Here is a 24,801-nt window from a genome sequence, read left to right on the forward strand (position 1 = left end):
TAAGAGTGATGATGCTGGGATTAACTTGCTAGTGGAGAGTAAATTATTTATACTACAGATAACCTGTGTCACATCAGACCTGAACATTTCTGGATTTTTAAAATTTATTAAAACCTTTATTTCAAGGCTTTAGGTTCAATGCAGTGTATTTCTGTCATTATATCATAGCTTGAGATAATTATTGTATTGCAGTATTGTATTAAAGTGTCAGACACAGAAAGCCTCTCTGCAACTCCGGCAACTGCAGAAAATGCCTTTGAGAACAGTTAATAGTGCACCCAGTAGTTCATTGGTGACTTGCTGACCTAGAGGTACTGACTGGAGGCCACTTTATAATAGTCTGTTAAAATGCAGGGACTGATTTTATTTTTATGGAATCATAGACAGTGTTATAATGGGGGTCTGACTGTATCTAGAAATAAGGTAGTATTTCTGTGAAGGTCTTCATACATGTAGCTGTTGGAGGCTGTCGAATATCAACAGGATAATAATAATAATCCTTATATTTATATAGTGCCTTATCACATCTTCGAGATGTCTCAAAGCGTTTCACAGAATATACAGTAAAGTGAATTGATTATTTTGTGGATGAAACGCAGCAGCCAATTGCACACAGCAGTGACCCACAAACATTCGTGGATTGAGTGACCAAATTATTTTTATTTGTTTTTAAGATACCATGACACAAGCCATATGTGATAGGGTAGAAATTTCAGTCAGTCATTCTCATTCCCTTCAGTTGCAGATACAGGCCTTGCATGTTAATAAATTTTGATCTAAATATAATATTTCATAAATGAAGCATGGAAATCCAATGAACAACCATGCATTCCAATTAGAAATGAAAGTCGGGATTAATGAAAAATTCTTTGCCTTTTTATTAATAAAAGTAGAGGGAGATGAGTCGTTTTTCAGGATCCAAATGCCTTTCAGTATAACAGCTTAACTACTTTGCTACTGTTCAATTACCCAAATAACCCCGAACTGTCAGACCTGTCAAATTTAAAAAAAAGCACAATTACATTCCTGCCAAAAGGATTTACATCAAGTACATTGTCAATGCCGCATTTTAAATAGAAGAGATTTATGTGATCTTCAGTTTTGTACTCAATGTCTAAGACTGGTCCACAGGATTTCCACCTTTTGTGAAGGTGATGTGTTGTTTTATTCAACAACAGTACATTACAATATGAAGGAACAATAGGTAAAACATTCTTGGCGAGAGGTAAGGCTATATTTTATTTCATTCAGCGCATAGTTTCTGAATACGTCTAATCATTGCACACAAAAACGTTTAGTGACCACCATAAAAGTCGCACTCCAGAAATTATTTGAATGCTGTAAATGCCAAAGTCGTATATTCACCCGAGTCCCATCCAATTTCCTATCAAAACCACTTTGATTTCTTTACACTACTCATGGTGCGCAAATGCTCTGGGATGCTACCCTGCATGAGGGGCATGATACAAATGCAAGTTGTTGCTGTTGTATTACTCACCTCCTAACTTGTAAAGTCGCTCCCCAAACCTACATTACTCCCATGTTTACCGGAGGCCTTGAATCATGAGAATTTATGTCCTTGCCTGTCGACAAATGCTCACTTACTGGCCGGCTGCATTGAATCACTGAAATCGTAGTCTTGATCCAACGATGCATGCACAGAACTTTATTTCCCGTGATTCAGTGCGATTCCAACATTTGCCAGAGAGTGTGCATGCCATGCTGAGTGAAGACGCATTGAGTTGCAGGAAATGTTAGTCTTAACCCATCACCACATGTGCACTTACCGGCTACAATGACTAATTTCTGCAATGGACACTTACCGTCTGCAATAAATTCACATTCGCAGGGTAGATTGATTAAGTCAGATTTTCTAACATTTCTATAGTTTGCCTGCAATTCAGGCTTCAGGTAAGTCATATCAAATGTTATAGTCCCAACTGATGATGATGATGATAATAATAGTCCTTGCATTTGATATCGCGCTTTTCACGTCTTCTAGACGTCTCAAAGTGCTTCACAGAATATACTGTAAAGCGAATTGACTATATTTGTGGGCAAAACGTGGCAGCCAATTGCACACAGCAGTGTCTCACAAACAGCCGTGGATTGAAAATGACCAATTTATTATTGTTTTGTTTTTGGAGGGATTATTATTAGGCGTGTGGAGTAAGGAAACTTGCCCAAGGTTTCGCCCTGCCTGGAGTTGAACTGAGGTCTCTTGCTTGCAAGGCGAGTGCTCTAACCACTGAGCTACAGGCCTCCACAATACGACTTATGTGAGTTTTACTGAATAATCTTTTTTTAAATCTTGTTTTTGGCAGTGCACGTACATCGTAATCGATCAAGTAGAGAAGACGCATGCAGTTATGCTAAGCAAACCAGCCTGGCTGTGGGGGGCAGAGATGGGAGCCAATGAGCATGGAGTCAGCATTGGTAATTTGGCTGTGATCACCAGACAACCAGCTGAGGAGACGGAAGCACTACTTGGGATGGATCTTGTCAGGTAAAGGAGTAAGTGGGAAAGTAACACTTCTGCCCCAGTTGTTTCCTTGTCTGGAATATTAATAGAATTGTTAAACAAGACTGATTAGCTGAATTTTTTTAATTGCTGGAAAAACATTCTGTCTGCTTTACTATTGTTCAGTTGCTGGAATGAGTAGATTGCGTAAGTGACCCAGAATAATTGTACTTACAGTTATAATTTACCTTTCAGAGCGACAAGTGCAGAGATGCACTCCTGAAATACAGATTGGTATTGACATTTGGAAATATTGGGTCATGTCCTCAGTAATAAATCTAACACGGTGATAGCTGGAATACTTGATTTGATATTATGCAAGAGAGCCACTGGAAACATTCTGTTGTGAGGATGAGAAAATCAGTTTTGCTTTATGGTTCATTTCTTTTTTGATCTGATCCTACCAAACAAGATGGAACTCAATTCTGCCGAAGTTACTGTCAGTAGCAAAACTTTTGTTCCTGCCACAATTATGGCAAAAGCCTCCTGTAATATGCCCACATAACTATACATGTAAATTGTCATCAAAATATATCAGCTCGGCTCAGCTGGTAGCACTCTTGCACTGTACCAGCGTGATAGCCTAGATGTTACCATCTAAGCCAGAGAGTCACTATGAGAATTTCCACATTATTGACTGTAATTCATATATATTTCTTCACCACAATTATCACTTATGTGGGTTATACTAGGTGCAAATAACATTGTATAGCAATTCAGTTTCTTCTGGATTATAGTATAGACAGCATCAAAGAAAAATCAGTGCGGGTTTGTTTTCCTGTTTTGGCAGGACTTCTGACAATTTATTTATTTACTGTCAAAGATGTGCATTTGTTGCTCACTTGATTTTTGATATTTTTACAATTCAGATATTGTGTCTGTCTCAATAGCGAATTGCAACAGCAAGAAAAATGGAGTAGTAATTGAAAATGTGATGTATTCATCTCGAAATGCTAGTTTCATTTGTTAGTTATATAATATTAATAATACTCATTGCATTTGATACATCACCTTATCACGAATATATTGTAAAGTGAATTGACTGTATTTTTGTGGGCAAAACAAGGCAGCCAATTGTGCTCAGGCAGAAATGGTCGAGGATTCAGTGACCACATTTTTAAAACATTGTTGAGGGATTATTATCCCTGGAAAGTGATCCGCCAATTGACAAACAACTGGGTTCCTACTTACTGCTGAGCAAACAGAAGCATAAGGAAACTTGCTGAAGTTTTCGCCTTGCCTGGGATCCAACCCAGGTTCTTCCGCTCACGAGGTGAGCAAGCTATCCACTATGATAATAATTAGGTAAGAGGTACACTAAGGTAATTTGGTCTGGCGGTTCCAATAATGTCACAGCTTGTGTAAATAGTTTGAGAAATCTGAATTTTATCTGAACGTCATGACTAGAGTAGGACACAATATCAAATCCAAGTCCTAATCTGAGTTGCCTTGAGTTCATCCGAATTGTATGTCTTTTTTACAAAAAAGTACATTTGCATTGAGCTTGTTTTTTTTTGGCCTTGTAACTAAGAGTGAGTTACTCAAAGTATTGGGTGGCCATCTCTAGGAGGCCCAAATAAAGTTCAGAATCAGTACAATTGTAATTGCCGGTTGGAATTAGAGTACCTGGGGGCTTCATTGGTTCTTTTCTGAGACGCCGTCCGGCGTGGAGGGCGCAATATAAATCCAAGTTGTTGTTTTCTGTTCACATAATGGTTGATGTGAAATTCAAATTCTGACAGCCTGAATTATGAACACTATGAAACTGAGTCCTAAATACATTTGAACTCTCGGCCTCAGTGATTTGATTGCTCATAAACCATCCTCCTAATGTTCACACTAATATAAATAAGTAGTTTTGTGGAATATTGTTTTGTTACTGTTATGGATGATGACTTTATGGCTCTGAGCTTGGTTACAAGGTGATGAGCACGTGTGTCCCATCTGACTTATTGTTGGAATATGGCTGTTGCTGTATTATGAGGAATAACAGTAATAATCCTTGCATTTGATATAGCACTTTTCACATCTTCTCGACATCTCAAAGCGCTTCACATAATAGACTTTAAAGTGAATTGACTGTATATTTGTGGGCGAAACGTGGCAGCAGTGTCTCACAAACAGTCGTGGATTGAAAGTGACCAATTTTTATTGTTTTTCGTTTTGGAGGGATTGGAGTAGGCTGGTTCATTGGGTTCGAATCTTTCCTGAGAGCATTGCACAGAGGTGGCTTCAGTAGTCACCACAGTTGAAGCTCACTGACCGATTGCTTCTGGCTCCCACCAACCGCTGGTTCTTATTCCCTGGCAGGAGGTCCTTCTTCCAAGCGTAGAGGACTTCTGTGAGGTCTGTCCGAGGGAAGGCCTGTGACAGCCGAGCTTTCATCAGCGCCCTTTCCAACATGGCAGTCCTGAAGCGTTCTACGTTGAGCTCCTTACGGAACGGTGCTGCTAATTTTGAGCAATGCTCAAACGTCAATGCCACCACTCAAAGCATTGCTCAGATGGCCTTAATATAAGAGTAACATTAGTATACACTGAATTGGTCCCGGTAACTCCCGGTACATTGCATTTTATTGGCTGCTTTCATTCACATTAATCGCAAAGTGCAAAGCTGGTTTTTCATTGATTTTAACCTTATTGCATTGTCACTCACAATTTATCCAAGGCAAACACTGATGACTTCCAGCAGTCAAAGAAATTGTACTTATAAGATTTTTTTCTCCTTATGATTTTGTACGTCAGGTGTGCTGCTCAGTTTCATTAGAAACTGCCTCTTGACAAATGATAAGGTCACCTTTTACTTGGTGCATTCTCCTGTTTAGCTTTGAGACTTGAGTTTGATTCAAGCCCAAATTGATAGCTTGGAAATCCTGGCTTTGTGTCTTGCTGCAGTTGTGTCCCAAGTGAAATTTGTTTGAGGAGCCTTCATTCAATTCACTCAGTTTGTAATAGATGCGAGTCCATGGTACAAAATGGCCTATATTTGGACCCAAATTCACACAACTTGTAATCTATGTTTGACTAGCTGTATCATTGGCTGAAGTGGGGCTTGTTAGTCCTGCAATAAATCTTTCTCTTTAACGTTAAAGTGAAAAAAACAAAGAGCATCTCAGCTGGTGACAATTGATGCTGTCACTTGGAGCAAAATCTAGAAGTGTTGTGTGTGATAAGTACATTCCCACTAGTATTCTTTCAAGAAGCAAAGGAAAGGAAAGAATTGAACTTTAGTATTTTTCTATTTATTTGCAAAGTAGATAAAATCATCAAATATTCAAAATAGTAAATTAGAATTAGCTGTGTACTTTTGATGGTGTAATCATCATCTTATTCACAGTTAAAGACAAGTCTGCAAAGAACTGTTTGTAATAGTGTATTTGATTAAATTATCTTGAATATAATTTGAATGCTTCAAGAATGCAGTGTGAAACCTCAATGAAATGTGAAACCGAGAGATAGCTGAGAAACAGTCCAAATCACTTAAGTGCTGCAATTAAAAAGAAAAGCTGCAAGTGTTTCTTTTTCATAAGTATCCGAAAGAGGGAGGGAGGTGATTATTTGAAAATAACAATCAAGAGAGAATCTTACCTGTAGTATCAGTCCCCTTTCTTTCAGATGTTATTGTCTTCTTGTTCATTTCCAGCATTTTCTGTACATCTAACTAATCTAAATAGTAACAAAAATAGAAGTCACTGGGAAGACTCAGCATGTCAGGCAGCATCTATGGAGAAAGGAAAGTGAGTCAACATTTCAGGTCCATGACCCTTCGTCAGAACTGGCGCATGTTGGGAGGGAGAGGCTTTTAAGGACTAAGAGAGGGGGGAGGCAGGACAAGGAAGACAAAGAAGAAAATGGAGTAGAGGACAGGGGATGATTGGTTAAAGGGGTGTTAATGATGTTCATAATAATTTAAATAGTTTTGTTTTGCTTGTGTAGTGGAAAAACAAAATTGTGAAGAGGGACAGATATTTGAAATCTGATTTGCCTTGAACTTTCGATTTACAACTCTTAAAGTAGGATTGCACAGATATACAGCAAGATACATTCTCTTCATGATTCCAAATAGCTTCAGATGCAAACAATTGTGCAGATTAGTTCCTTTCTGGTTTGATTACAGATAAATGCATCTTCACAGCACATGTGCAGTGAATTCAAACTATTTACCACAGATGAGGGCCTTTTGGTTTATAAAATCTATGCTGGTGTTTTTGTCTCTGTGGTACACTTAATCTTGTATCACTCCTGTTTGGTCCTGTATCTTTAAATATTTTTCAAGCATCTACAGTAGGAAACCAATTGTCCATAATAATTGGGACCGGTCCAATACCAGTTGGTCATCGTGTAAGGTATAAATTGGCTTAAACTCCATCAGGCAGTTTCTTCAGAAGTGAAACGTCTCATTGATTGTAACATCCTAGTGCACATTTTCCTTTTGGTTTTATTGCTTTCCGATAAATGGGGTGCCCAGAACTGTGCAGATTATTCCAAATGTGTCCTAAGGTTTTGAATAAATAATTTCATCATTACATTCTAGTTCTTATATTCCATGCCTCTAGATATAAAATAGATTGAATTTGCTATTTTATGGCCTTATCTATATCCACTGCACTTTTAATGACCTGTGAATAATTGGTCATCGAGTAAGATATAAATTATCTGTACATGGCTGTACACCCTTTGCTCCTGCACTCCACTTAGAATGTTAATACTACCATTTAAGATATCCTTCTCTATTCATGATTCCACAATTTACTACTTCATAGATTCTGCATTGAACTGCAGTTGCCATGTCTTTGCCCACTTACCAATCAATCTATGCTCTCCTGAAAGCTTTTTTTTAACAGTCCTTGTTGCAATTTGTCCTTGTGCTATTTTCAGCAAATTTCAATATTGGTCCCACAGTTCCTGAGTCTAAATGCTTTATATATACAGGAAGTAAAAGCCTTCTACAATACAGAACTTGTAGAACAAAGCAATATGGTATTGACAAAATGCAACAGATAAAATTTGACCATGTTGTAAATCTGATTTTTGCCATCCCAGTTTTGTGACCATAAAAAGGCACTAAATCCTGAAAAGAAGTTTATCAGAAAAGTGTTTTTACCACGAATATTCCAAAGAGCATTCTGTTTTATATCAGATTCATGTGGACAGAATAGTCATCCAACAGATGATGAAACATCATGAGATTAACATCTTCATGCACTGCGTCCAATATAAATGGATTAAATACATCTGTCTGTTCAAGGTTGTTTGATTTCCTCCCACTTGTTCATTCAATCTGTAAAATCCTACTCCCTTTCTATAATACCTCCCTATCCTCAGCTCGATTATAAATCCCCGTCCTGCTTTTTTTTTTAGAAAACTAGGGGAAATGCCAAATTCCATATGGCAGCTGACTCTTTAACTGAGGTTGAGAGTTCACGAGACAAGATGAGATAAATTGAAAAATATTGGTTATAAAATTTTTTAAATTGAGAGGTTGCAGTTTGTATTGGTGCCGGATGCAGTTTTACTATTCCAAAAGTTTTAAGAAGAAAATAGATTGAAGGACACTTGACCCAGTAGAGTATATTGTATTTTAATTTCAACCCAAGTGACTATGCTAGAAGAACAAGAGCTTGTGGAACTCCGTAAGAACAATAGAAGAAAGTTTTGACAAATCTTAATTTCTAATTAATGGGAATGGATAAAGAAAGACTGGGATAAATGGATAGAGGATTGTGATGGGAGCAATTGTTAGACAGAAATTTGGTGCCATTATCTTTAAATTACTGTTGTGTAAGGATCTATTGTGTGAGGATCAACAAGAGAACAGGAATGGTATTAAAGGGCATGAGGAAAGACCAGTAAATGACTACAAGGGAGGAGTTAATGCCATTACACACAATTGACCTTCTTCTATACTGTAAAGTCAATGATTCTATTAGCTCAGCAGCATTCCCTGTGAGGCATCTGTGCCTGTTTAAAATATATTGGTGGAAGAATCTTCAAAGTACAAATGAAAGAAATTTTATCTAAAAAGATTTTGATTCCCAAATAATCTGAAATGGTTTACAATTGTGTCAGCATGCAGTAAACTTGCAAAGTGATCAGCTTTAAATCATTAAATACCGTATATCAACGTTTTTAGAAAATACTGCCTGCTAATGCCCTTCTGTCTTTTAAAAATATATAAATGACTATTTATTAATCTGATTTTGAAGACTTTAAATGGAGCAGACTATATTCAGAAAAAGCTTCACCCATCAGCTTTGCCCACTCTTATTGTCAAAAGTCTCAAAAGCTCCAGAAGACTGTTTGCCAAGGAATTTGCCATATCATGTTGACTTGTATTCAGTCTGACAAAGTCATTGTGCTGGTAGCAGCAGACAAGACTCTTTCAGTTGCAGTTAGGATTTTGTGTGTCTTGTTCATCAGAATTGATATTTGGATGCAGCTGATTATATGTCACATTACTTATTATCCATTGTTTTTCCAATCTTTAATATGAATTCTGTGTTGGGAGAACAGTTTTCTGCTGTGAGAGATGCAGATTGAAATTGTCAATACTTCTTTCACTTAGGAACTATCTAAAAGGGGATTTTTATCCTGTATTTCCAGACTTCACTCAGCTCTGTTCAATGAATGAAGACTGTATTGTGGAACTCGTCAACACATTCAGTTTACCAGGAAGGGATGCATCAGTGCTGGGCACTGAATTAATTCAAGAGTTTGCTTGTTTTTTTTATTGGTGAGCAAGGTCACCTCCATTAATTGAATTAGACCGAAAAGGTTCCACTAGGGAACGAGGGTTGTCCCCGCAGACAAGCCCATATATCCCCCCAAACTCTTCTAGGCCCCAAATTATCAAAGAACAATGTGGACCTGAACCCTGTCTTCACGGCCAACTGTGCAGGACAGGTGACCGGATCACCTCTCCAGGTGGGCAAGCCCGGCCTGAGCCTAGTGACCAAGTGCTCACGTTAGCTCTGCATTCACTTCCTCTTTTTGAGGGTAGATCAAACTCCTCAGATCAAAAATACTGTGATACTGATCCCAAACTACAGAGGGCTGAAGGCATGGCTTGCCAGGAGCTCAATCCCTCCCATAATCCCCTTACTTATGGATGAGATTCGGTCATGGTAACCAGCACAAACAAATCTTAACTGGGGAACATTTCTGGCAGGTGCTAGCCCAGGGAGTAACTGATAAGCATACATACTACACTTGATCTTCGTCAAAAGGCCGAGAAGCTGCTTGATGCTGCAATGGGAGGAGGGTAGGGTAGGTTTTCTGGAAGGATGAGATCAAATAGGTTGAATAGGCTTCTTCATCCGATCCTGTGTTATGATGCCTGAATAATCTTACTTAACAAACTGAATAGCCATCACTATTATAAATTAATGTGGTGTTACAATGTCAAAAATACTTTTCCACAGAAGGTATCGTGGAATAAATAATCACTATCACCTGAAAAATAGTACAGTAATGCAATAGACCTTTCCCCACCAAAATTAATGTTGGAGACAATGTTCAGTTTCAATTCTGAATTAGTCTTAAAAATAATTTAAGTGAAAAGAGACTGTAGTCTAATTGCTGCAATTTTATGAACAACTAAAAGTACAATGGTCATCATTTGTGTTAGCACCACATTGTTGGTCCCATGCTGTCATTTCTGCGATCCTTATTTGAAGACTTGGATGGTACCTTCTTGACATTTTAACACATACTAATCCTTGCATTTGATACATAATAAATAAATAATAAATTGGACACTCAATCCACGATTGTTTGTGGGACACTACTCTGCGCAATTGGCTGCCGCATTTCGCCCACATAATATGCATTCAATTCACTTTACAGTATATTCTATGAAGTGTTTTGAGATGTCTTGAAGACACAATAAGGCGCTATATAAAATGCAAGAATTATTATTATTAACACAGGAATATTAAATATCAGAAGCAGGGAACTAAAATAGCCATGAATGGTTTTATTAAAATATGGCATGAGTAGGAGACATTTTGATCCAGTGAATTGGAGGTTTAACACATTATACCACAGAATATTTCCTGACATGCTGAATACTCACTCTCAACTGTGCTATTGTGATGAGTGCTTGATGCTTCCCAGAAGATGAGGGAAGGAAAGTCAGGAGGCACTGTCTTCATCTTCCAAGACAGCTTCTGTATTCTTCTGGTGCTGTGAGTTGCATTATACAGTGGCTACCCACTGTTGACTCCGCGTCTTGCAATGAGCAAGTCAGCTTGATGCTTCATCGGTGATTGAGGTTGTGCCAGAAATAGAATGGACTTCATTCACATTACTTTGCCACATCCGAAGTTCTGGGGTTTACTGCTATCTTCTAGATCACAAACTCACAGGCAGGAATTTCAACCTCCAGCTGTACTTTGTGCTTGGAAATTGCTTGTGTAGGGAATCAACTTCACATGACAAAACTAAGTAGCAATCTCTTTGAGTCTTGTTTCTCTAATGCAGTTGTACAGCATACACTGGTGCCTGCCAAAATGCAATGATTTCTCGCATATCTTTCACAAATTCTGGTGAAACTGAGCTCCAGATCTTACTCACAGGAGCTGCAGTTAATCGGATTCGCACCATTTGCCACTGGATCATGTTAATCGTTCAGTTCTGGTTAATATTTCTGGAGCTAATCCTTATGGTACAATTTTTCTAGAATATAATGTTGATGCTGCATCGCCCACGTCTCACCCACAAAATATACAGTCAATTCACTTTACAGTATATTCTGTGATGTGCTTTGAGATGTCTCAAAGCTGTGATAAGTTGCTATATTAAATGCAAGGATTATTATTATTGATTGTGTTATTTCTCTGAAATGTTACAAGGTGCAACACTGAGGGGAAGAAAACAAACAATGTTGTTGTAGCTTCCAGTATTGTATTCACACTCCTTAACTTGTTTCCACTATTACATATAGCAGCACAAGATTGGATTGCAACAAAATGTTCAGGAAGATTAAAAGTCAATTTGTGGCAATGTTACTTTGAAATAAACTTGAACTGGTAACAACTTGAATGGCTTCATGTTTGAAAGGTGCATTGATGCCATGCCTCACTCTTACAATTTGCACGAATCTACACTTAATATATATGCTTCTTTGCAAACTGTTACTATTGTGAGAATTGTGAATTACTATTGTGAGAATTGTGAGAACCCCATTGTTAACAATACAAAAAATTACATTTATAAAGTGTCTTTTACATCGGGAGGACATCCCAGGGCACTGGACATTCAAGGATTTGGACCCAGGCTGGGGTTGGGATCAGGGAGGGTGGCCAAAGGCGTGGTCGAAGAGGAGTGTCTTGAGACATGCCTTGAAGGAGGCAAGGGAGGGAGTGAGGGGAAGGGAATGTGCGATGGAGTTCCTAAGAATGGGGGCAGAAATGCTGAAAGCCTGACCGCCAATGGTGGGGCAGGCTGAGTGAGGGACTTAGATCAGGCCGGAGCCTGCTGAGCTGGGGGAACGGACAGGTTGATATGGGGTTAATAAGATTCAATAGTTGATCCAATATTGATGTGATACTTTGCATAAGACCAGCCATCCCATCTGGTGGTTTTCTGAAGCTTTGGGCACAACCTTATTTAGTTTACCATAGAAACCCTGGAGGGTTCAAACCCGCCCTGAACTAATGCTTTCTTCATGGAAGCTAAATTATAAAATCAAGGCTCAGAGTAAATCATGTAAACAGTACATCTGGTTCTTGTTATGCTTGTAAAGAGGGATCCATTAGAAGAGAACAGACAATGGACACTTCATCCTTATGCTGTTTACAGATTTCATTCCATTTCTAATGATGCAACTTATTGCTTTTGTTTCTGTGCTGAAAGCAATGGACTCTATTTCTTGACTACGTCTTAGAGTACAGAGCAGGCAAAGTGCACATATTTAAACCAGGGTAATGTTGACTTCGCAATAGTTACTTCTGTTGTAATTTAGCCAAGTTAAAATCCCAGTTGCCCTGTAAGAAAATTGATGAAATTATTTTATTTAAAAAAAATAAAAAGCCTGATATTGTCTCTTGTTTTCTCACATGTTCATTCTCACTCATTTAGCTAGAAGTGAAGGTGTGTTTCTGTGAGGATTTGAGCCCTTCTTTCTCTATTATTATTATTATTATCTGGTGGAATCACAGCTAATTGTGTTTAACGATTAAATAGCGGAATTAAGCAATAAATGTTGCCTCCCAGAGCATTGAGGGCAGATATGTCAATCAATCCTTAGGGGTTCCATTGACCTGAGGTCCTGAATTCTGCATTGTAAGCATTGGAGGAATCATTTACTTCTGTTTTGTCATATTTGCCTTTTGCCCTGAATGATTCATTTGTTTTGACTGGTTTCTTCCAATGTTATCTTTTTCATAGAATTGTTTGTGTACACTGCACCATTCCTCCAGTCTGCTGAAACTGCTGTGATTGTTTTACTCTCATAGTCTGAGCTGACACTCCAAAGCACTGTGCTGTGTTGTGCTGCTTTGTTGGAGGTGTCATCCTTTGGACAAGACATCTTCAGGTTCTGGTGGACATTAAAGATCCCATAAATATACATTCATTTCATTGGTAATTTAATTTTTTTTAGGTGGAAAGCTTCCCTTCTTCCAAACCATTTTCTTACCCAGTTACTGGGAGGACAAGTTGTTAATCTGGTTCAAAACCTACCCTTCTATTTGATTCTTCTGTTCTGGTGGTACTGTGGCCATTGAGCAGCCAGAGATGCATCATCATTTCAAAGGATTACAATCGAAAACGCTCATTGCAGATCTTTGGTTTCCACAGAAGAAGCCTTTTCTGCAAAGGATAGAATAGATTTGGCATTTTCTAAATGTTAATACTGCTCTTCTTCTGTTCTTTAATGTTGCTTTCAGGCTTGGCTTAGAAAGAGGTGCTACATCAAAAGAGTCGTTAGATGCCATAGTGTCTCTTTTACAAGAGCATGGACAAGGTGGCAATTACTTTGAGGATGGCAATTCACTCCACACATTTCACAGTAAATTTCTGATTGTGGATAGAACAGAAGCCTGGCTATTGGAAACAACTGGGAAATATTGGGCTGCTGAGAAAATCACAGGTTGGTGTTTCTAAAATGTTGATCTGCAATACTGTACTGCAAAGGAGAAATAATCCAGTTGAATATACACAACCTCAATTTTCAGTTAGAACTGGGGATCTAAAATGCTTTGTTTGCAAAATACATGTCCCTGAGCTACTTACTACTGAGTTGTTAGAATCACTAACCCACGTGGCAATTTCATTTCAGGTAATTTCTCAGCCAAGAAAATGTCTAAAAAGTCTTGGTTTTGCTGGTATTCAGGATGGTAATTGTATTTTTATGTAAAATTTCACAATGTAATTGCAAAAAAAACTACAATTAGCAGCAACTTTCAGTCTGTAAATCTGTATTTAAATAATCAGTGAGTATTTGGTAGAAATTTGTGGATGAAACATGCATCATATGATCATTCAACATTTCACTAACACCCTGGAGAGGGGTAAGCAGGATTTCCTTTGCGTAGAGATGGCGCTAAGATTTTGTGCTTGGCAATAGAATGTCAGAACCGAGTACCATTTGTGGCCATCTCAGTAGTCCAGTTCCTGAGCTAGATGGGTCTGCAGTAACTGTTGATGACAGACCAGCCAGCTTGGTTCATTGCTAATAGATGAATGGCCAGAATGATTCCACAAGTGCCAGTGTTTGAAGAATCACTGATAAAGAGATTCTTCCCACTCAGCTCCTGTTAAACCTGGAAGTCAAAGCCTTAATGGCTAGGGTGATCCTAGCTGGACAAGCAACAGGAAACTTGCCAAACAGTTGCTCTCAGTAGCAAGCTAGTTAATCTCCAGAAGTACCCAACATATATTCTTATTTTAATTATTTTAATTTCAGCTTTAATACAATGCATAGGGGAAGCACGATCAAGCAGACTGTGTGAAAATAAAGGGATATGAAGTGGAAGTCAGACTTGCCATGCTAGGGGGAGGGGAAAGCGGGCACTAAAAATAGTGATTCTACAGTGCCTTGGGCCGTCCTTCCAACGTGAAAGGTGCTATGCAAAGGTAATATTGTATTGTATCACAGACAATAAAGAGAGCTTTGTTGTATTTTATTCACAGAGGGCTTGAAGAGCATCTGCACCCAACTGTCTATAACCACTAAAATTGACGCGGAGCATCCTGGGCTCAGAGAGTATGCCCAGAGTCAAGGCTGGTGGAATGGAGAGGATGAATTCAGCTTCAGTGCAGTGTTCTCACCACCAGAAGCAGGGGAGTACATGGATCACTGTTGTGCTACCAAAGCTCATCTAGAGGAGCAAACAGGTGGGTGTAAAGCCTTGGAAGGGGAGTAAATAATGTTGGGAATATTGGGATTATTCCAATGTGATTTTTAATCAGTCAAGCTAGTAATGAACCATAGGACTTTACAGTACAGAGGAAGACTATGTGGATAGCGAGCATGTAATGCTGCAGGAACCTGTGCACTGTAGATAATAGTCATGAAAAGTTAACTTTCAGGTAAATGTACAAGTCTGATTCCTTTTAAGAAATCCTGTTCTAACAAATTAGATCACAAATGGCTATATCAAAGCCCCTTGTGACAAGAAAGCACTGTATTCCCCTGATCTAAGATGAAGTTCTATTCTGGTAGTTCTCTTCAGACTTTAATGTGGAGAGAGTATTTATTTTTAAAGAAGTGTTTACCAAGTCCTCTCAAAGGGAATAAGGCATCTTGTATGCATTGAAACTACTACTTTATTATGGCACATTGCTGTTAATACCAGAAAATTGACAAGCAATGTCTGGTGTCCTTTTGATGACATTTGTAGTGTTAATCAATAACGTGTAAGAGGAGGACATCATGAAGGTTCTCATTTCACTCCCGTGCCAAGTTTAATTTGAAGCCAACACAGCTTTCTGCTTTCAGAGGGGAGATAGGAGGATCTGTCAGCCAAACCCAGATAGTTTTTTCCTGATGTGCTGCTCAGTGCTTAATATTTCTTCAACAAAGAAAACAAAAGACAAATGTTAAAACCACTTCTTTTATTCACAAAACTGAACCAATAATATATTTTTGTTTGGGGTCTAGTTTGGGGTTTTCTTCAAACCAGGTACCTGTGTCATGCAATTACCTTCTGGTGACCGGAAGTGTTTCATACCTGGTTTGACTCTGCTCCAGATCAAACTACTTCCGGAGTGGAGTTCCCGCAGGGCAACAGAAAGTCTTAACAGGATTACAGACTACAAACTAGTTCCCCTTTTCTGGTATTATGTCAAATGTGGCATCCCCACCCAAAATAGTAACATTGTCTGTGGGCAACCTATCTAAAATGACTGTGATGAGGAACAGAGCAGTTATGTCATGCAGTTGTGTATTAACAATTCTTGTGTAAAGAAAGTATTGTACTATAGATGATTTTTTTTTAATTGTGATATAACGCCAAAAGAGGTTTCACAAATAAATACTTTTAGTATAATCTTTGATTTCACCTTGGATTCTGTCGAACTTTCAGAAAAGGTTGTGTTTGTTTCTGGTAATTAATGCTAGATTGACATTTTATGAAGTAACAAATATTTGAGCTCACTGTCGGCTTCTGATTGCTCGGTGAACACTAGGAAACATCACTGTGCAAACGCTGATCGATGTCCTGCGCCACAAAGAGAACAACGACTGCGCGGATCTGCCTCCTTTCCTCGTCACGGCGAGCATGGTGTCTGTCCTGCCTCAAAGCAGTGATTCAACTTGTGTCCACTTCTTCACCGCCACTCCTGACCCAACTAGGTTGGTCATATGTTACTGGTTAACCTTAGGCAAAGTTATATAGACCTAGCAGAGCTACTTCATTGCCAAGAGCATTTGTGCTTTTTTGTTGATACATTGAGTAGAAGCACGGTTTAAATGAAGACTCCAATCACCCGATGGCAGTGAATTTATATTCCTGGGCATTTGTATTTTGTAATTTATCCCTTTACTCTCTTCTGGGTTTCCCAAGCTTTCACTATCTCTATCTATAGGCTTAGCTAACATTCCCAAGCCATGCTGGGGTTGCGCTGCATTGTTCGAAGTGCATTCTTCAGAGAAGACAATAAAACCCAGGTCCCGTCGGCTTATTCAGGTGGACATTAAAGATCCAAATGCATATTTGAAAAGAGAAGGGAGTTTCTTCCCACAGATAAAATTGGTCACTCATTTCATGTCTGTTTATAATAATAATCCTTGCATTTGATACAGTGCCTTCTAACAGCATTGAGACGTCTCAAAGTGCTTCACAGGATTTACTGTAAACTGGATATATTTTGTGGGCAAACACGGCAGCCAAGTTGCTTACAACAATGTTCCACAAATAGCCATAAAGTGAATGACATGGATGAGTAGCACTGGGAGAAATTCCCTTCTTTTTAGAATAGTACCATGGGATCTTTACAGTTCACAAACAAGCAAGTATGATTTTGGTTTAACGTCTTACCTGAAAGATGCCATCTCCAACAATGCAGGAGGACATTGATGTGTGCAAATTGGCTACAGCCTGTGACTACAAACTTACTACACCTCACTGTTAAATCCTGTGAAGCTCTTCAAGACACATCTTGATGGTATGATAAGATGTTATATCAAACCAAGGATTATGGATTATATTACAATAAGAAAAGAGTCCAGACTATGCTTACTGCCTTCCCTGATAGGTACCAAGAACACAGGATTCCAGAAAATCACCAGCAAGGATTCTTTTGGCTTTCTGTTTTGTGACCTAGATGGTCGAACTCTACCATGCTTCACATCACCAATTAAGTACAAATCTACCGTTTTGCTTAGTATTTTAATGCTGCTGTTTGACTGTGAAGACCTTCAGTGAGCTTAGTGAGTAATAACGCACTCTGGTGGCATGGGCCAGTGTTGCAGTATTTTGAGATCTATAGGTTCATCACTTCCATAGATACAGCCACCAGAAGTGAAAGGCACTATATAAATGCATTTTGTTGTTGAAGAGATTCCATGCGCTATCTGCCAGTTTGCTGTGTTTAAGCAGCTACATTGAGTGAAGATTTCCTCAGCAGTTCTAACATGTTCTATCAACTGCGGGTTGAGTTGAAGCTCTCCATCATGATTCCTTTACAACTGGTAAACAAATCGATGGCTTTTGCACAGATTTTGATTCTGTTATTTCTCTCTCTCTCTCTCTCTTGCTCTCCTCTCTCTCTTTCCCCCAGTCCCATATCTTTCACTGAGATTGCACAGCATTTAACTAAAATGGTATTATAATTTGAAAGTAATCTGAATAAGCTGCAATGGGTATTGGGGACCACTTTTACAGACGAGATTTGTTCTCTGTTGCCCAGTACTTTAGTGTTTCGTTGGCTAAATGTATATAGACTGATTTTGCAATATGATGAGGTAGTTTGGGAAGGGGAGGAAGGTGGTGGATGTATCTGAGAGGAGCAAGAAGTGTTAAATGAAGCAGATGGCTTTCATTAGCACTCTGTATGTGGGATTGCTCTGATATCTGTGAAGTGGGTGAATAGGACCTTTGCACAGCTATCAATAAAAGTCTGATTTGTTTGCTTCAGGTCTATCTTCAAGCCTTTCATCTTTGTAGATAATGTCAAGCTGGTTCCTAAAGCACAGTCTCCGAGCTTTGGTGATGAGGACCCAGCAAAACAGGAGCCTCGGTTCCAGAGCAGACCTGACCGTAGGCATGACCTCTACAAGGCACACAACGGTGCCAGGTCAGTCATGGAGGCTGACGAGGTAGGTGCAGATGTTACTTTAGGATTTGCAGGTTCTTCATCTGACATTTCTTTGGATTTAATTGTAATAATTTTAATCATTTTTGAGTTACAGTTAAATTATTACAAGGGCACAACAAAGTTTCTTGCTGAGCCATGTGGAGAATGCCAAGGTAGGATCACTGTGTGAGGATGTCAGGGCAGAGTGATCACGGTGTGAGGGTGTCAGGACAGAGGGATCACTGTGTGAGGGTGTCAGGGCAGAGGGATCACTGTGTGAGGGTGTCAGGGCAGAGGGATCACTGTGTGAGGGTGTCAGGGCAGAGGGATCACTGTGTGAGGGTGTCAGGGCAGAGGGATCACTGTGTGAGGGTGTCAGGGCAGACACCCTCCTCAAAAAACTTACCCAAGATCCCTCAAACCCCAGCCACTACTGCCCTATTTCTAACCTGCCCTTCCTCTCAAAAGTCCTAGAACGCATTGTTGCAAATCAACTCCACGCACACGTCTCCTCCCACTCCCTCTTCGAACCCCTCCAGTCCGGTTTCCGCCCTGCCCACAGTACAGAGACTGCACTTGTGAAAGTCACAAATGACATCCTCTCTATCTGTGACCAGGGCTTCCTCTGCCTCCTTGTCCTCCTGGACCTCTCCGCTGCCTTTCCTCCATCATCCACCTCAGTGGAACCGCACTGGTTCGAGTTGTACTTCACGAACCGCCAGCAGTACATCTGCACTAACGCTTCTCCTCCCACTGTCTCCCGGTTACCTGTGGGGTATCCCAAGGATCCATCCTTGGCCCCCTCCTCTTTCTGATCTATATGCTCCCTCTTGGGGATGTCATCCACAGACATGGAGTACACTTCCACATGTATGGAGTCCTGTAGCTCAGTGGTTAGAGCACTCGCTTTGCAAGTGAGAGACCTGAGTTCAATTCCCGGCAGGGCGAAACCTTGGGCAAGTTTTCTTACTCCACACGCCTAATAATAATCCCTCCAAAACAAAACAATAATAAATTGGTCATTTTCACTGTTTGTGGGACATTGCTGTGCGCAATTGGCTGCCGCGTTCGCCCACAAATATACAGTCAATTCATTTTACAGTGTGTTCTGTGAAGCGCTTTGGGACGTCCTCCCGACGTGAAAAGCGCTATATCAAATGCAAGGATTATTATTATTATGTATGCGGGCGACACCCAACTCTATTTTTCCACTTCACTTTGCGACCCCCAGTCCCCTGATGTTCTGTTAGCCTGCCTGTCAGATCTCAGGAGCTGGGTGAGTGCAAATCTCCTTCAGTTGAACGTTGACAAGACGGAAGCCTTGACAAGACTTTGGCTCTCATCAATATCTAAAATCTCACGGTTCCCACCTCCTCCACCTACCTGACCTCCCCCTAAAACTCTCCGAACCCGTATGCAACCTAGACGTCAGGTTCGACCCCCAATTATCCTTACTCCCCCACATCCGGTCCCTCACCAGCACCGCTTTCTTCCACCTCCGATGCATCGCCCGTCTCCGCCAATATCTCACTCTAAAAGCCGCTGAAACCCCGGTGTCCATGCCTTTGTAACCCCTCGGCTGCACTATTCAAATACCCTCTTCGCCAGTCTCCCCTCCACTACCATCCATAAAATCCAGGTCATAGAAAACTCTGCCGCCTGCATTCTTATCTGCACCAAACTCCGTTCCCCAATTACCCCAGTCCTTGCCAGACTACACTGGCTGCCTGTCCCAGAGAGGATCGACTTCAAGATCCTCACCCTTGTCTTCAAATCCCTCCACTCCTCTGCACCCCCTTTACCTCTCTGACCTCCTCTCTCCTCACAACAGTGCCCGTTGCCTTCGTTCCTCCGGGTCTGGCCTCCTCCTCGTCCCCCGAGCCCTCCGCTCCACCCTCAGCGGTCGTGCCTTCAGCCACTGTGTCCCGAGGCTCTGGAACTCCCTTTCCTTCGCCTCGCTCCCTCCCTTCCTATTTTCAGGTCTCGGCTGAAGACTTTTCTTTTCGACCGCGCCTTTGGTCACCTTCCTCCTTCGGCCCCTGGTTCGGCCCCGGGATCCGTTACTGTAAAGCACCCTGAGACACCGTCCGATGTGGAGGGCGCTATATAAATCCAAGTTGTTTTTGTTGTTGTTATCACTGTGAGGGTGTCGGGGCAGAGTGATCACTGTGAGGGTGCCTAATCACTGTCTTCGTTTTCTTAGGGAGAAAGCATTCCAATGGGTTACAGTTCTGTAATGTGGCATTTGTGCTGAGAGAATATATATATATAAAAAAAAGAGCGTCTCCATCACGTGGCCAGCACTAAATATAGAAACATTTTCAGCACACTATAAAACACGAGAAGCTATTAGCAGCTACTGGCTTACTTGAATGTCTGGCAGTTTGTCAAAAAGCTGCTCGCTCGGTACAGTATTGCTCACTCTCCAGCAGATTTGCGACATTACCATTGACATGTTTGTAAACAAAAAGAATAGGTACAGGACTGGAAAAGATTGTTGCAGAAAATTATTTTTGCTGTTTTTAAGAACCTGTTTCTAAATTCAGATTGACTTTAAGATATAAGAATTCTACAAAACTCTGAATGATCATAAATTTCAAGGCAATATTTTCTGAGTTGTTTCATAACTCTGGGATTCAGACTTGCCTTTGTCTTGTTTGGAGGTCTCTTTGATTGTGAATGTGAGCACTTAGTTGTTCAAATGTGTCTGATAGCCACACATACACACCTACTGTAGTAGTTGTGCTCTACATCCCTCGCTGAAATTACTGTAGCAATAAAAACTGATCCTAATTGAGATGCTGCTCATGCACTATTAAGAACCAGACTATAGACAGTCTGAGCATTCACCAAGGAAAAAAATTATTTTAAATGTTTTTAAAAAAAACAAATAGATTGTGAAAAGAACCTCTCCTCTCAGCTCTCATAATAAATTCTTCTTCATCGTAGACTCTCTAATTACTGAGCTGAGAGTACTGACAGGTTTGATTAAAGCAAGAGATAAAAATGGAAACCGTTCAGCTCTCCCTATATGTTCAACGAAGTCTCGATGCAGACCTAAACCAGTTGCAATACACTTAATAATAATTATGGTCTTTCACATATTTAGAGCTATTTCTGGATGCCACTGATTTTCTGTTTTTTCTGCTCTTTCTCTGACCCTGGGATGCTTTCTGATCCAAAATTTGAGTAGATTGTGGTTTAATCCAAGCATGCTGTGATTAAAGAAATGCTCGATTGTTTGTATTTTTTCAGTTATTTCTTAGAATTATTATATAGTTGCATTGGTTTAAAATGAAGTTTATGTTTATGCAGTGCTGCAGCTCACTGTAACAGAGCAACAAGCTAGGGAATTCCTACAAAATACACAGTCAAACTACTTTTCAGTATATTTTGTGAAGCGATTTGAGACGTCTCAACAATGTGATAAGCTGCTATATCAAATTCAAGAATTATTATTCCTTGCCCAATACAACAACAACAAACAGCAACAAAATTACATTTATAGAGTACCTTTCATGTCGGGAGGATGTCCCAAAGCGCTGAATAATCAGGTGTCGGGGCCCGAGCATGGCGGAGGGATAGTGTAGGCGTGAGGGAAGGCAGAGAGGTGGGAAAGCGATCAAAGATCGAAGAGAAGGGTCTTGAGACCGGCCTTGAAGGAGGCAAGGGAGGAAGCGAGGCGAAGGGACCATGGGATGGAGTTCCAGAGTGTGGGGCAGACAGGTTGAAAGCCCAGCCACCGATGGTAAGACAGGTCGGGCGGGAGACATGGAGCAGGCCTGCTGAACGGAGGGTGCGACCAGGTTGGTAGGGAGTCAGCAGGTCAGAGAGGTAGGAGGGGCAAGGCTATGGATGGCCTTGAAAGTGAGGATGAGGATCTTGAACCCGATCCTCTGGGGATGGGGAGCCAGTGGAGTCGGGCGAGGGTTGGAGTGATGGGGTCACGGAGCCTGGTGAGTGAGAGTACACGAGCTGCAGAGCTTTGGATGATCTGCAGCTTGTGAAGGGAAGAGTTGGGAAGGCCGATGAGGAGGGAGTTCCCGTAATCGAGCCTTGATGTGACGAATGCGTGGGTGAGTGTTTTGGCAGCCTGAGGGGTGAGGCAGTGGCGGAGTCTGGCAATGTTGTGGAGGTGGTGGTAGGCAATGCTGGTCATGGCGTGGATGTGGGGGAGAAAGGACAGTTCAGGACCAAACAAGGCATCCAGGTTCCTGACTAACTTAGTGAGGTTGAGTGTGCAACCGTGGAGGCTGATGCTCCCAGCGCCCGAGGTATGAAGGCGCTGGCGCAAACCAATCAGGAGGGCCTCAATCTCGCTGACGTTGAGTTGTCACTCGTCCAGAATTTGATGTCGGACAGGCAGTCGGTCAGGTCGCCGGTAGTCCTGGAGTTCAGGGCGGAGGCAGAGAGATAGAGTTGCGTGTCATCTGCATACATGTGGAAATTTACCCCATTTCTGCGGATGATGTCACCAAGGGGGAGCATGTAGAGGGTGAAGAGGAGGGGACAGAGGACAGAGCCCTGAGGAACACTGCACAAGACGGTGCGGGGGCTGGAGGAGAAACCGTTTGCTGCAACAAAGTGGAGGCGGTGTGAAAGGTAGGATCTGAACCAGTCAAGGACAGAACCTTGAAGGTTGAGGTGAGAAGGGAGGCAGTAGATGAGGATTGAGTGGTCCACCGTGTCAAAGGAGGTGAAAAGGTCGAGGAGATGAGGAGGCAGAGGGAGCCCTGGTCACACATGGTCAGAATGTCATTTGTAACATTGACCAGAGCAGTTTCCATGCTGTGGGCAGCACGGAAACCCAATTGGAGTGGTTCATCAAGGGAGTGAGAGGAGTGGAAAGAGCAAAGCTGGGAGGCGATCGTTCTCTCAAGGATAGGAAAGGGAGGTTTGAGATGGGTCGGTAGCTGGATAGCTGTGATGGGTCAAGGGAAGGTTTCTTCAAGGTGATAATGGCTGTTTTGAGGGGGGGAAGGAACAGTGCCAGATGACAGGGAGAGGTTGATGATGTCTGTGAGTAATGGGACAAGGAGGTGGAGCTGGGATTTAAGAAGAGAGGTGGGGATGGGCTCCAGGGAGCAGGTGGTGAGCTTCATGGAGGATATGGTGGTCATGACAGAGGAGGGGGTGACAGGTTCAAAGGTGTGGAAGGAGGGATAGGTAATTGTCGGAGTGTGGGGCAGGGGTAGGGAGGGGGAAAGTTGGGAGGGCAGTGGCAGCTGAGCGATTCCCTCGATTTTGGACTTGAGGAAGTCCAGCATTTTCTCGCAGTGAGAGTCAGAGGAAAGAATCTGCGAGGCGTGGCGGGGAGGGCGGAGGAGCCGGTTGGTGGTGGAGAACAGGAGCCTGGGGTTGTCCTTCGCCTTCAGGATTAACCTGGAATAGAAGGACAATTTGGCCGAGGCGAGAGAGGAGTGGTAGGTTTTGATGAGGTCCAGCCAGATGTGGCGGTGGACCGTTAGGCCGGATTTGAGCCAAGTGGGTTCAGCAGCCCACTCCTAGCCCTTGAGCGAGAGGAGGTGGCTGGTGAACCGGGGTGAGGATCGGGAATAGGAGGCAGTTTGGGAGGTGAGAGGGGCAAGGCATTGAGTGTGGTGGAGAGAGTGCTGTGGAGAAAAGTAAGTGCAGCGAGTGGGTTGGTGCGAGAGGTGGGGCAGAAGTGGAGGAGTTCAGAGGATCCTGGGCAGCGGAGAGAGACTGCGGGGAGATGTTCTTCCATAGTTGATAGAAGATGGTGGTAGGTTTGGAGGCAGTGGGGAGAGGGACATGGGAGTTGAGGGAGATGAAATGTTGGTCAGAGATGACCTTGTCAGTGATGGTGACATCTGAGACGCTGAGGCCCCGAATGATCACCAGGTCGAGCGGGTGGCCGTGAACATGGGTAGCAGAGTGGATGTGGAGGCAGAGGTTGAGAGAGGAGAGGAGAAGTTCTGAGGAGATAGAGCAGGAGGGGGTGAAGTGGAGGTTGAAGTCGCATGAAGTTGAAGTTGCGGTATGTTCTGCACCTGAGATATCACAGTCGGAGGTTTCCTTTCTGTGAAGAAAAANTCAAAGGGAGAAGGAGCAATTGTCAATAAAAATCATGCACTTGGAATAAGAAATGTTATTTTGCCATTGATTTTATTCCTTCCACAATTCACATGCAATCCTCTTATCGTGAGGAACTGGCCAGACATCCTTTTTCCTACGCCCAGCTATCAATTAAAGCCCTTCAATACCTATCTGAAATTGTATTTGTTAGCCAAGACAAGTTTCTGTCAGCATGATACTGCTGAGCTGGGTTATACTGGAGGAAAGGAAGGGTTAATTTTAAGCACATTAGGACATTCTCCTGATATGAAAGGCCCTACATAAATTGAAATTTCTGTTGTAATATATTGTAATGCAATATTTAGCTATCACTGCTGACATATCTAAAGAGGAAGATTAGAATAGGTCCTAAATATTGAAAGTATGTGCCTATGGACATTATTTAAAGAAACAAAGTATTTTGTTCCAGCTTTTTACCTGCATAATATGCCAAACTTTTATTTG

At 41.4% G+C, this 24,801-nt stretch overlaps 1 protein-coding gene and 1 long non-coding RNA gene across 3 annotated transcripts in view; one reads left to right on the forward strand and one right to left on the reverse strand.

Annotated features, from left to right (window-relative positions):
* LOC103187492 (secernin-1) overlaps nt 1-24,801 on the forward strand; it is a 64,093-nt gene that overhangs the window by 34,938 nt on the left and 4,354 nt on the right. For both annotated transcript variants that reach the window (XM_042332391.1, XM_042332390.1), the window contains exons 3-7: nt 2,325-2,506; nt 13,410-13,612; nt 14,656-14,859; nt 16,153-16,318; nt 18,103-18,283. In XM_042332391.1, coding sequence (XP_042188325.1) covers nt 2,325-2,506; nt 13,410-13,612; nt 14,656-14,859; nt 16,153-16,318; nt 18,103-18,283 — 936 coding nt within the window. The remainder of the gene's footprint in view (nt 1-2,324; nt 2,507-13,409; nt 13,613-14,655; nt 14,860-16,152; nt 16,319-18,102; nt 18,284-24,801) is intronic.
* On the reverse strand, nt 855-20,087 carry LOC103187491. The gene is made up of 3 exons (XR_488904.1): nt 20,064-20,087; nt 6,109-6,186; nt 855-993 (listed from the first exon to the last, which is right to left on the reverse strand). It is a non-coding gene; the product is annotated as an uncharacterized LOC103187491 (long non-coding RNA).

This window comes from Callorhinchus milii, unplaced genomic scaffold (genome assembly GCF_018977255.1).
Source record: "Callorhinchus milii isolate IMCB2004 unplaced genomic scaffold, IMCB_Cmil_1.0 Scaffold2, whole genome shotgun sequence".
In the NCBI taxonomy this organism is placed as follows: Eukaryota; Metazoa; Chordata; class Chondrichthyes; order Chimaeriformes; family Callorhinchidae; genus Callorhinchus; species Callorhinchus milii.